At 34.5% G+C, this 11,859-nt stretch overlaps 1 protein-coding gene across 1 annotated transcript; it reads left to right on the forward strand.

The window, feature by feature from the left end:
• The first annotated feature begins 336 nt into the window (after positions 1-336).
• Positions 337-774, forward strand: LOC113340963. The gene has a single exon (XM_026586008.1). It carries the CDS (start codon positions 337-339, stop codon positions 772-774), a length of 438 nt encoding a protein of 145 aa, XP_026441793.1.
• The last annotated feature ends 11,085 nt before the right edge of the window (positions 775-11,859 follow it).

Consider the following 11,859-nt stretch of genomic DNA (forward strand, 5'->3'; position numbering starts at 1 on the left):
CATATATGCTATTTCTGATTGTAAAAACTAGACGGTGAATCAATGTGCTGATATCATCATGGATGGAGGGAGTTGGAACTTGGGTTTGACCAGAAGACTTTACCAGAATAAGATCGAGGAGGTTAGTTCTCTATTGGCTCTTATTGAAACAAAGGTGATAGGAAGCGGTGAAGATTCTTTGTCTTGGTCCGTCGATAAAAATGGATTGTTTTATGTCACGTCTACCTATGCTTGGTTAGAGAGGGAACATGGAATAGTCACTCCTAATCTTAGTATTTGCTCGAGATCTTGGCCGCATAAGATATGATTCTTCTTATGGCAGGTTTATCATAAGAAATGTCAACTATGGACACCCTAGTTAAGAAAGGGACGCTAGTGGACAATAAATGTGTGTTGTGCTGTAAACAAGGGGAATCAGCCTCTCATTTACTGTTTCATTGCCCAACAGTTGCTGAAATTTGGAACTACTTCAGATCTTATGTTCATATGGATTGGGTAATGCCAAATTGCATAGACTTAATCATCAAAGGTTGGAGGGTAAAGAATCTTTCTACGACAGGTCAAGCTTTATGGAAAGTTCTGCCAACGGTCATTACATGGACTATTTGGAGGTCTAGGAATGATTTAATCTTCAACGGGAAATTATTTGAAGTGCAACAGGTCATCACCAAAGTGAAAGCACAATTTTACTATTGGTGCAAAAATTTAGAAGCTTTGGAGGGGATTTCTCTAGAAAATGTGAAATCTAGATGGGGACAATTTTTTGTAATTTAGCTTTTCTTGAGTCTGGGTAGGGAAATTTTTATCTGATAGCTCTTTTTTTTGGTTGCTCCCTTTGTTTTCGCTGCTTTAGATTGATACTTTTGTATTTGGGTTTGGTTTTTCCGGGGATTGTAGTGTCTGTTGCTTTGGATTTTGCTTACTCCCTCTAAGCCATTTAATGAATTTTTACCTTTGCCAATGATAATAATAAAAGGAAAATTCCGCATATAGGCCCTTTAAAACATACTCGATGAAATATGCATATGCAAAAATATCACAACATCACCAATAATAGCTAGATGATCTGCAATTGATTGATCTCGTTAAGATAATCCACAATAAGCATATATAATTAATTCTTTAAACATTTTAATTATCAATCTTCAGGAAAATGATTCTTGCATGAAGTTTAAATCAGATGATCCCACGTGCTTTTAGACGAACTAAAACCAAATACATCAATTTAAAAGGAAAAATAAAGACTTGGAATTTTTTTATTTATTCATCTACCTTTGTTATAGAAAAAGAAAAAAAAGAAAAAAGTAAATAATGAGAGGGCGGCATAGAGCTTATCTCAAAAAGAAAGAAAGAAAATTTTGAAAGAGGAGAATTCTACTTTTAGAAAGATATAAATTACTAAATATGGAAATTAAACCTATATATATCAAGATATAAAATATTTCCCTGAACGAAAAAAATATAGTAGACCCAGATTACAAAGCTAAGTAGGTTTACTCACAGATTCATGCTCAAATCCTGACAAATCAGTCCTCATAAAAACATTGATCAATAGATTTCTCAAGATGATATATATATATAATTAATTGGTTGAATCTAATTTGATAGTGATAAACAATTTATTTTGTCGAAAAAAATTGGAGCCAGTTTTAATCGTGTAAGGCGTTTAGCAAATTCTTGCAACTTTAGTGTGGTGTCGGGTCATTTAGTAAATTTCGACAAATCAGGTGTGTTCTTCAGTAAGAAAACTCACCACAATTTGAAAAATAATGATGACAAAGCTTTTAAAGGTAAAAAAATCGATGTGAAATACACATACCTGGATGCTCCTATGTTCATTGATAAATCACAAATAAAACTTTTGATGCTATTGTGGAAAAAATGGAAGAGAGGGCAAAAGGATGGAAACCTTTACTCCTAAACCAAATAAGTAAAATAATTCTGAACAAATCAATTCTTTCAAGCTTTCCTGTTTTTTAAACGAAATGCTTTAAACTACCAAAGAAAGTAACTCATAAGATCAATGCCATCCCGAGAGACTTCTGGAGGGGCGAAGAAACTTCAAAAGAGCTATTTATAATAGCTTGGAACTTCTGTTTTAAACCAATAAGTATGGGAGGGTTAGGCTTTAAAGAGGTAAATACGATGAACTTAGCAATGATAACAAAGCTTTCTTGGAGAATTGTCTCTGAACCAAAGGCTTGGTGGGTAAAATTGCTAGGAGGGAAATATTTCAGGAAAAAATCTATTTTCTTTGTGAAAAAAATACTAACTCTTCTTGGATGTGGAAGTGTGTTCCGCAGGGAGTCAACCTAATTCACAAATATCTTTGCTGGGAGGTAGGAGATGGTTAGTCAATCAACATATGGACTGACCACTGGAGTCCTGATCTGCAGGCCACTCTAGACCAAATCTATTCTGAAAAGAACACTACGTTAACACTTGTATCAGACCTGATCGATACTGATATGAATAAGTGGAACCGTAACCTGATCATTGCTAATTTTCCTCATATCATTGCACAATCATTCTTGAATATAAATTTGTTTACGAATTCATATAATGCCTTAGAACATGATACACCTAGATGGACATTAACTAGGAATGACATCTTTACTGTGAGATCTCTATGTGATATAGATTGAATGGCAAAGATAATGTGGATAGTGAAATGGAAAAATTCTGGAAAAAAGATTTGGAAATGTATGAATAATGCTTTACTGGTTAGAAAAACTCTTGCATGTTATATGAAAACTGTAGACAACAATTGTATTTATTTTGCAATCATAATAATGAAACTATACAACATTTACTATTTGATTGTTGGTTTGCAAACACTATCTGGTCATTACCACCTTTCTCTGGAGGAGTGACGACTAATACAACTGACATGAGTATCAAAGAACATTATAATTCGTGGTATGCAGGGAATGAAAACATAGTTGAAATTTGTGCAATTTGGTTACCAGAATTTTCAAGGAGAAAACAACATCATCAATTCAGACTTCAATCTCAATTCAGAGATATCAAGATTTCTGGTGCAATAAACCTCAAAAGATAAACCAGAATTTATGCTCAAATGCGGGAGACAATAAATCCAGATCTCCGTGGATAAAACTTGGTACTAATTGCAACAAATTAAATTTTGATGCTTCTTGGATTTGTTCTATTTTCAGTGCTTGCTATGGTCTAATTCTAAGGAATTATGCAGGAGATGGAATTAAAGCTAAGTCGGGAGTATTCAGAATTGCATGTCAAGAAAAAGATGAAGCATTAGCTTTGCTGCAAGGGAAAATTGGGCTAAGAAGCTTGGTTTCAAGGAGTTATGGAAGGAAGGTGATCATGAAAGAATCATGAAGTTTGTAGATGGAAAAGAATCAATGATGGTCTGGCAGAATCAAAGTATTGTCAAGGAAGCAAAGTATTTTGAGGGGTTGTGTTTTTTGGGTTTCAAGTTCGCAAGGAGAAGTGAGAATCAGGTAGCGGATATATTGGCAACAGATGCGAGGAAATCTTCTCTTTTCATGACACAAAATGAGAAAATGCCAAACTTTTGAACCCAATTTCTTTTGGCTGATAGTAAAAATAGTAGTATTTCTAATGAAAGTAGCCAGGCTACTGCTAATGGAAAAAATGTCTGTCTTAGATCTGTAACTCCTATGGAGAATTATAACTTTGTTTTCATTTCGCAAAATGTCCCTCAAAGAATGTTGTTTGATAATCATAATGAGGAGCATGTTCCCTTTGTGGCAGTATGACAACATCCTTTTTCAGGTGACTAGTTTTATTTGGAACGCGCGATTGGGGGATATAAGAAACAATTGGGGGATATAGATTACTTCCCCTAACCAGTAGTGTTTGTTAAGGGGTGATTTTTGGATATGAAAATACTAAAATACCCTTCCCTCAAAATAAAATCTAAAAAATTAAAATCAAAAAACAAAATCATATCCCCATTTCCATCTTCACTTCTTATTAATCTCTTTTAAGGTTAGGGATTTGAAACCCAAATATTCCCCATTCCATTTCAAATTCTAAATTTTCCCCACTTCCTTTAAAATTCTCTTCTCCTTCTCTGCTGGCTCCTCAATTTGAAAATAATTTTTTTTTACATTGGGAAGTGATGAAAACCATGCCAGTAGTGATGAAGACCATGCCGTAATTGATGAATACCATGCCGTAAGTGATAAAGACCATGCCGGTAGTGATAAAGACATGTCGGTAGTGATGAAGACCATGCCGGTAGTGATGAAGCCCATGTCGGAAATAATTTTTTTACATCGCCGGAAGTGATGAAGACCATGCCGGAATTGATGAAAACCATGCCGGCAAACGGTGTCGGCATGCTTGGTAACTAACATACAATGCCGTAACTTAATGCCGACATGCTCGATAGAAATCTATCAATGCCGGTAGTCAAGTGAAAAAAAATTCAATCCTCTGGATACTTTACATCATGTGCCGGCGTAGAAATTTAAGCAACATACTATGCAGGAAAACGGTGCCGGCATGCTCGAGAATTAACTAACTGTGCCGGAAGTGATGAAAACCAGAAAAAATTCAAAACCAGAATTAACTAACTGCTCGAGAATTAACTAACGAGACGCTGTCTCGCAATCTGATAGGGGGCGCTTCCCCCTAGACCCCCGTGACCTGACCTGTCAGGTCGAACACAGCCGGGAGGGGCTACGACCCCCGGACCCCCAGACCCCCTGCATAGCGTACCAGCATAGTTTTTTGGTTGAATATTGTGCCGGCTTGAATTTCAAAATGGGGGATAAGCTCAGCGCCGACATGGACATGATATAAATACCATGCCGGTATGGCTACTTCGGCATGGTATCCATACCACGTCCATGCCGACACGATCTTTTTCAGCTGCAAAAATGGTGGATTCAAAGAAAAAAAATATCAAATTTTCAACCTCTTAGCAACAATTCTTTCTTCACAATCATCCTCCATTTTCACCAAAATAATTTCCCTCTGAAATTTTCTTTCCCTCCTTCTACTCTCACCTCACTCAACCAAACACAAATAATAATACACTCTAATCATTTATCAAAAATTTTAAAATTTTAATAATCCTGATTAGTGAGGGTAGATTAGGAATTACATAAAATACTTAGATAGAGGGTGACGCTGATTTGGTATTTGGATCCCATTTTTGTCCTTTTCCTATATCCCCCAATTGTTTTTTATATTCCCCAATCGGGCGTTCTTTATTTATGTGTTTTTTTTCGTTCTTGGAATATATCCATCTTTATCCTCAAAAAGAAAAAGTTATAATCGTGTAACGTAAGCAATAAATTATAAGGCCATTATTTTACAGAATTCTAATGGATACAGTTAGAAACAATTTATGAGCGAAGAAATTAGATGAATAAGATATAAATAAAATTTTGCGTCGAAACAAATTTTTGATACCATAGAAAATCGAGAACCATCAAGTAATATAATGGTTCTCAAGCATCTTCCCATAGGGAGGTTGGAGATCGAACCCTCTATATTAGCATAAATCCTCGGATAATGTATTTAGATGTAGTTTTAAAGACCATTATTCTATCTTATAAAAATAAAATAAATAAAAAAACATTAATTTTTTTTATTTCATTTTTTTTTATTACACAAGCTTAGTGAAAATTTTGTTTGTTTTTCAAGCGTCTTAAAAATTGTTTAGTTAGTAACGACGCTGGTAGTGGCCTACATAGTTTTATTTTCCACAGATTGGGTGTTTCTATTCAAAAAGGAGTTAGTGCCCAGCTTATTGCTCGGTTGCCAACTAAAAACTCCTCTGTGTAATCGCTTAATTAGTTATTAATATATATTTTTAATAAGAAACAAATATTTTTATTTTTGTAAGAATTATTTTTACAGTGATGATAGCATTACAACTATTTATTAGGAGTGAGACAACAAACAACTAGGAGAAATTACTGAAGTGAAAAACACTAGAACCCACACTATATGGGTTCAATATATAGAAGCCCCACTAAATGGGTCATCCACTGTCAACTCCATACTTTAAGAAAATGATATTACTAGGCCAAAAAAATAAATTTTTCTTCAGATCTGACCCATAATTAATTATTAGGAATTTTAATAATAACGACACTACCCTTTTGTATTTATACCAGAGGAATATTAGAAGATATTTTCATTTCTCTATTTTCTTTCTCTCTCTTATCCCTATCTCTCTCTGTTGTAGAAAAATAGTTTATAGGGTTTCAGATTCATTTTTCGTCGACTGCAACAACAATCTTCTCCTTTTATTCCTCTGTAATTCCAGTTATGTCAAAGATCGATTGCATATTATCCTTCTATTCCTCTGTAATTCCAGTTATGTCAAAGATCGATTGTATCTTATCAAAAATAGATCTTATCGAAGATGAAGATGATTTGTTTAATGCGATAATTAACCAAAGAAGATTAATCCTGCATCTGAAGATTCATCTACGGAATCAAATCGACGTGTAGATAAGTTTCATTTTTCATTATCTCATCTCGCTTAATTTCCTAGTTTTTGTTAAAAATAGATCTGAATGACGAATAATATCCTCATGAACGTTTTAGCTTAATTCAATTCATTTTTTTTCCAGTATTTTAGTACTCGAAATTGCATTAGATCTGAAAAACTCTTTCGCTTCTCTTTATTTTTGATTTTTCAACTCTGTTGATTTCGTGATCGGAATGGAATTTAGTTGTTTGATCAGTCAATGTGAATATTTGAGGTTTTTGTTTGTTGATTTTGTTACAAATAAACTTCCATACTCGATCAAGATTTTACTTGAATCTGCAATTAGGAACTGTGATGAGTTTCAAGTGACATAGAAATATGTGGAGAAGATTATTGATTGGGAGAGTACATATCCTAAACAGGTTGATATTCCGTTTAAACCAGCTCGTGTGCTTCTCCAGGTAACCAGTTTTTTATATGTATTTGACTTTTTCCAAAAAAAATTTCTGTAATTTTTTATTTGATGACTTTTGGTTTGTAAAGCGTAATAGAATAATAATGTTGTGTCATGAATGGTTTTAGGATTTCAGTGGTGTTCCTGCTGTGGTTGATCTAGCCTGCATGAGAGATGCCATGAATAGACTCGACAATGATTCAAATAAGATCAATCCTTTGGTAAGAAATTGTTCTAGCGGATTATGATGACAACTCCTTGTGAATCTCCTGATAGTAACGTTATTGATGCTTTTACTCCCAGTCCCCAACCTAGTCCTGAATTATTAGTTATCCCATCAGCTTAAATTATGCGCCGAGATGAAGCCGTACTCAAGGTTCTCTCTGACAATACTGCTGCTTCAGAGACTGAGATTCGTCAAGTACTTGGTGACAACCCTACTATCAGTAAGGCTCTAAGAATGTGCATACAATCACACCATTGAATATTTACTGCCAATTTCTTTGATTTACTAGAATATAATACACCTTTGAAATGATACGTGTCGTGTGCTTGTGTTTTGACTTGTTGGATGATATGATGATTTTGTTTGTAGGTTGTTGAAGGGAAAAGCAGTCAAGAGATCTGGTGCAGGAGGCTCTAGGGACCCTTATGTTTATATGGAACGTTACTGAACGATTCTATATAGCCCTTATAAAGGTAATACATCTACTCCAGGTTTATTATATGAAGCGAAAGGTTGTCATAAAGAAGCCCTATTCACTTGTAATGTTGGATGCTATGTATGTTGTACTAGGTTTTTGGTTATTTAAACTTGAAATCATAGTTTTTCGTTATCTTCAAGCAATATACAAAAGAGACTCTTATAAGAAAAAAAACATTCTTATTGTTTTCAGTTCTTGTACCACAAAGGTATGTAACTTCTAGATGTGTAAATTTTAGTTACACAAGATAAATAGATGTGTAACTTATAGTTACACATGCTAATTAGATGTGTAACTTTTACTTACACATACTGATTCAATGTGTATTTTTTTTTTCACGAAATCATTTAAATTACGATAGTCAGATCTATATTCTAATAGGCTTGTGTTTTTCTTTCTCAATTAGTTTTGGTGCACTAAATGATATCTGAATTTTTCTTTTAGATTTTAACCATTGTTCTATGCAGTATGCGAAATTGATAAGGTTTAACTTGTCTTGTTAATGGTTTATAAATATACTTGAATCAGGTCAATTCAAATCAAAGTGAAATGTGCAGATGATGAAGTTAATTTAATATTTCTTCACTTTGAACTTAATGGGGTTGTTTCATCACTTCTCCTTGAGGATCAATTCAATTTTCTGATGCACAGTCTTCACAATTTATGTGCTTTTGTATTTTGAAGTCACATGTCTGAACTGTGTATTCATTTGAACTTTGTATCTGTTAACACTGCTATTATCATGCCTGTTCTGTATGCATGCTTATTGCTTATACAAATAAGTAATTTTCTTGTCTTTGCATGCTTATTGAGTGTCTGAAGATGTTTGTTTCCTAATGATATATTTACAAAACATTATTTTTATGTCACAACATTCTGTAAATTTTATGCTTTATTTTGATTGTAAATTGAGTTTGGATGACTGGTTCTTTAAGAAAAGGAACTAAGATGTTTTCTTCTTTTATTGCGACTCTTTGCAGTGGAAGAAGAAGAGGATGAGGAGGAGGTGGTGGTGTATCTAATCTAGAGTTAACTTTTAATTTGGGATAATATGACTTGAAATCAAGTATGAACTTTGATTTTAGTTTGCCTATATTGAGTCTTGACCTACAAATATGCAGTTTGATTAAAGAATTTGTGGTGGTGTTGATGGTGGAGGTGAAGGTTTTGGAGGATGATGAGGAGGCAGTGGTGGTGGTGGTACTGGATCATATTTGGAGGATCATTTGTATTTGGAGTTAGTGGTGGTGTTTTGGTATGAAGCTGAGAGGTTTGGTATGGATGCTAGAGCTGTGTTAGACACTGTAAGTTGGATCTACTTTATATTCTGCTTGTCTTAGTGGTGGTGTTTTGGTATGGATGTGTAATTTTTGGTTACACAAGATAAATATATGTGTAATTTTTAGTTACACATGTTAATTATATGTGTAACTTCTAGTTACACAAGCTAAATAGATGTGTAATTTCTAGTTACACATGCTAATTAGATGTGTAACTTTTACTTACACATACTTTGCTTTAGGTAACTTAGGCTTGCAAGTTCATGATAAATGGCATATTCCATAGGCATGTGCATCTCCTAGTTACACAAGTCAGCTGGTGTGTAACTGATAAGTTCACGTCATATTTTATTAGAAGATGCATGTGTAACTCCCAGTTACACTATACATAGTATGTGTAAATCCTAACTACACTTGCTTAGATAAGTCATTAAGTATCTTTTATATGATTTTTGTTATTCATCTTGTAATTGTTCTATAGTTTTGCTTCTATAGATATTTTTTCATCCAACCTAACTCGTGGATGTTTATTTTGTTCCAGATGCGTAAGCATTTTGGAATCGAGAAAGATAAGAAGGGAAGATAAATTTTTAGAAGATCTCGTAGCTTATTTCTAGGATTTCGTTTTACGTATTTCGTGTTTTAGCTCGTTTATTGTGTTCAATAACAATTGATAAATAGAGAAATTTTTGTAAATGAAATTATTGTTTCAATCACTGAATATAGGTATGTAACTTCTAGCTACACATTTATCATAGATGTGTAACTTCAAAATACACGTGTCATATGCATGTGTAACTTTTCGTTACACATGCCCATGTTAACTGTTTCATGACGTATGAATGTGTAACATTTGTGTACACATGCCATACGGATGTGTAACTCCTAGTTACACATGCCACACGAATGTGTAACTTCTAGTTACACATTCCATATGGATGTGTTGGGAGGTGGTGGTGGTGGGAGGCGGTGGGAGGCCGCGGCGGTTGGTGGTTGGAGGTGATGGTGAGAGGCGGAGGTGGTGGTCGGAGGTGGCTGGCGGTGGTGGTCGGAGGTGGTTGGCGGTGGCGGTCGGAAGTGATTGGAACATCATCACATAATATTTTAATAATTTTGGGCCTAAATTTAAATTTTATTTAATTATGGGCTTGACAAGATGCATAAGGGTATCAAGGTATTTTAATATTTCGGGGCCTAGATATAAACTTCTTTTAATTAAGGGCCTCATATTATGGGTTACCCATGAGTTGGTCCTGAGACTAATTTTCCCATTACTGAATTGGCAACCACTTCCAGTTGTGTGACTAAAGAGATTCTTACGCTATCAGGGTTTTACACCCACGGTTAACCAGCCAAAAAAAATAAAAATAACACGATCATTACGTAAGTGGGGATTGCAAGTTTTTTTCTTGTGGGAATGTTATATATGCCCCTAATATTCATGGGCTTTGCACGAACACCCTTCAGGGGAAATTTTACAATGGGCTTAATATCCCCCAAGATGTTGATGTCCGATTTTAACCTCAACTTTACTTAACCTTCCACCTCTTCTTTTTCTCTCAAGAACCAGTCGAGACTCCAGTCTCCATTGATGTTACCATTACCACCAACATATCTATCGCCATCACCACAACCAACACCACTAGCTCCTCCACCTCCATATCCATCACCATTACAACAAACATCACTACCGTTTCTACACCTCCTAATCAATCGGTTTAGATCGATTTTTAGTTGATTAAACTAAAAAACTTAAATTCGGTGATAAACCAGCGAGAAATTAATCTCCAAAACCTAATATCGAGCATCAGAAACATTATATTCATTTCGATTTCAACTGATTTGTGTATGAAGTTCCAGATCTTGAACGTACTTGGTTCCGATTCCTTTTTCGAACCTTAATTTTGGATTTCATTCTTCTTTAAATCGATAATAGATTCGAGCAATTGATTATTTTGACTCATAGATTTTTTAAGGGGTTTATTACATTTTTTATGATTTTGATTCAATAATTTTTAGCAAAATTAGTTTTAATTTTTGATAATTTATATATGATCGTGTTTCAAGTGTTTAATGGTAATGATTTAGTTAATTTTTTGTTTATTGGTGTTGTAATGGTGGTAGTAGATGTTGTTGTTATGGTGGTGATGGTGGAAGGTGTAGTTGCAGCAATGGCAGTGGTGGTGGTTGCTGCAGCACAAGTGTTGGGGCTTGTCCTGATGGTGGTGGTGGATGTTGTTTGTAGTGGAGGTGATGGTGGTTAATTTTTTTTTGTAGTGAGGGTGTGGTGTTGGTGATAACATCATTGATGTTGTTAGTGTAAGAGCAGCAATAAAGTGGTAGTTGAGATGGTGGCAGATGTAAAATGTTTAATTGGTACGAAATACACTTGTTTGTTATTGGCTATGGTGGTGGTATTGTATGACAATGTTACTGTTTTGTATTCTTGAATCCAGGATAATCAGGACAATGGGCTTACACGCTGCTGCTTTATTGGATTACCAGATTCCAGGTAAGTATGGCATCTGAATTTTTCATTCATGTATACCATTAATGTATAAATTAAAAGAAAGAAATAAAAAACCACAATTAGATGCAGATAAACAAATAATGTTTCGAGAAAAATAAGTAAGTGTAGTACTACTGGTAGTGTGAGAATGAGAGTGCATGTTTGTGTGCATACTGTAATTTGGAAGAGGGGGATGTTGTTTTTGACATGAGAAGAACTACCTGTGCAGTTTGATGTCAGCTGCCATTATGTCATTTGTACACTTGTACCAAATTGTTTTACTAGTTCAACTCCCTCATCACCATTTTCTTTATACAGAGAGAGATAGAGACGCAGAGGGGTTGAAGAAAAAGAATTTTGTGTGTTTAAATATGATATCTCCTTTTTCCATTAATTAATGTTTCTTGCTCAAATGAGTGTCCCAACTGCGAGATATGTACATTTAAGTAAGTAATGTT

This window comes from Papaver somniferum, unplaced genomic scaffold, assembly GCF_003573695.1.
Source record: "Papaver somniferum cultivar HN1 unplaced genomic scaffold, ASM357369v1 unplaced-scaffold_24, whole genome shotgun sequence".
Taxonomy (NCBI): Eukaryota; Viridiplantae; Streptophyta; class Magnoliopsida; order Ranunculales; family Papaveraceae; genus Papaver; species Papaver somniferum.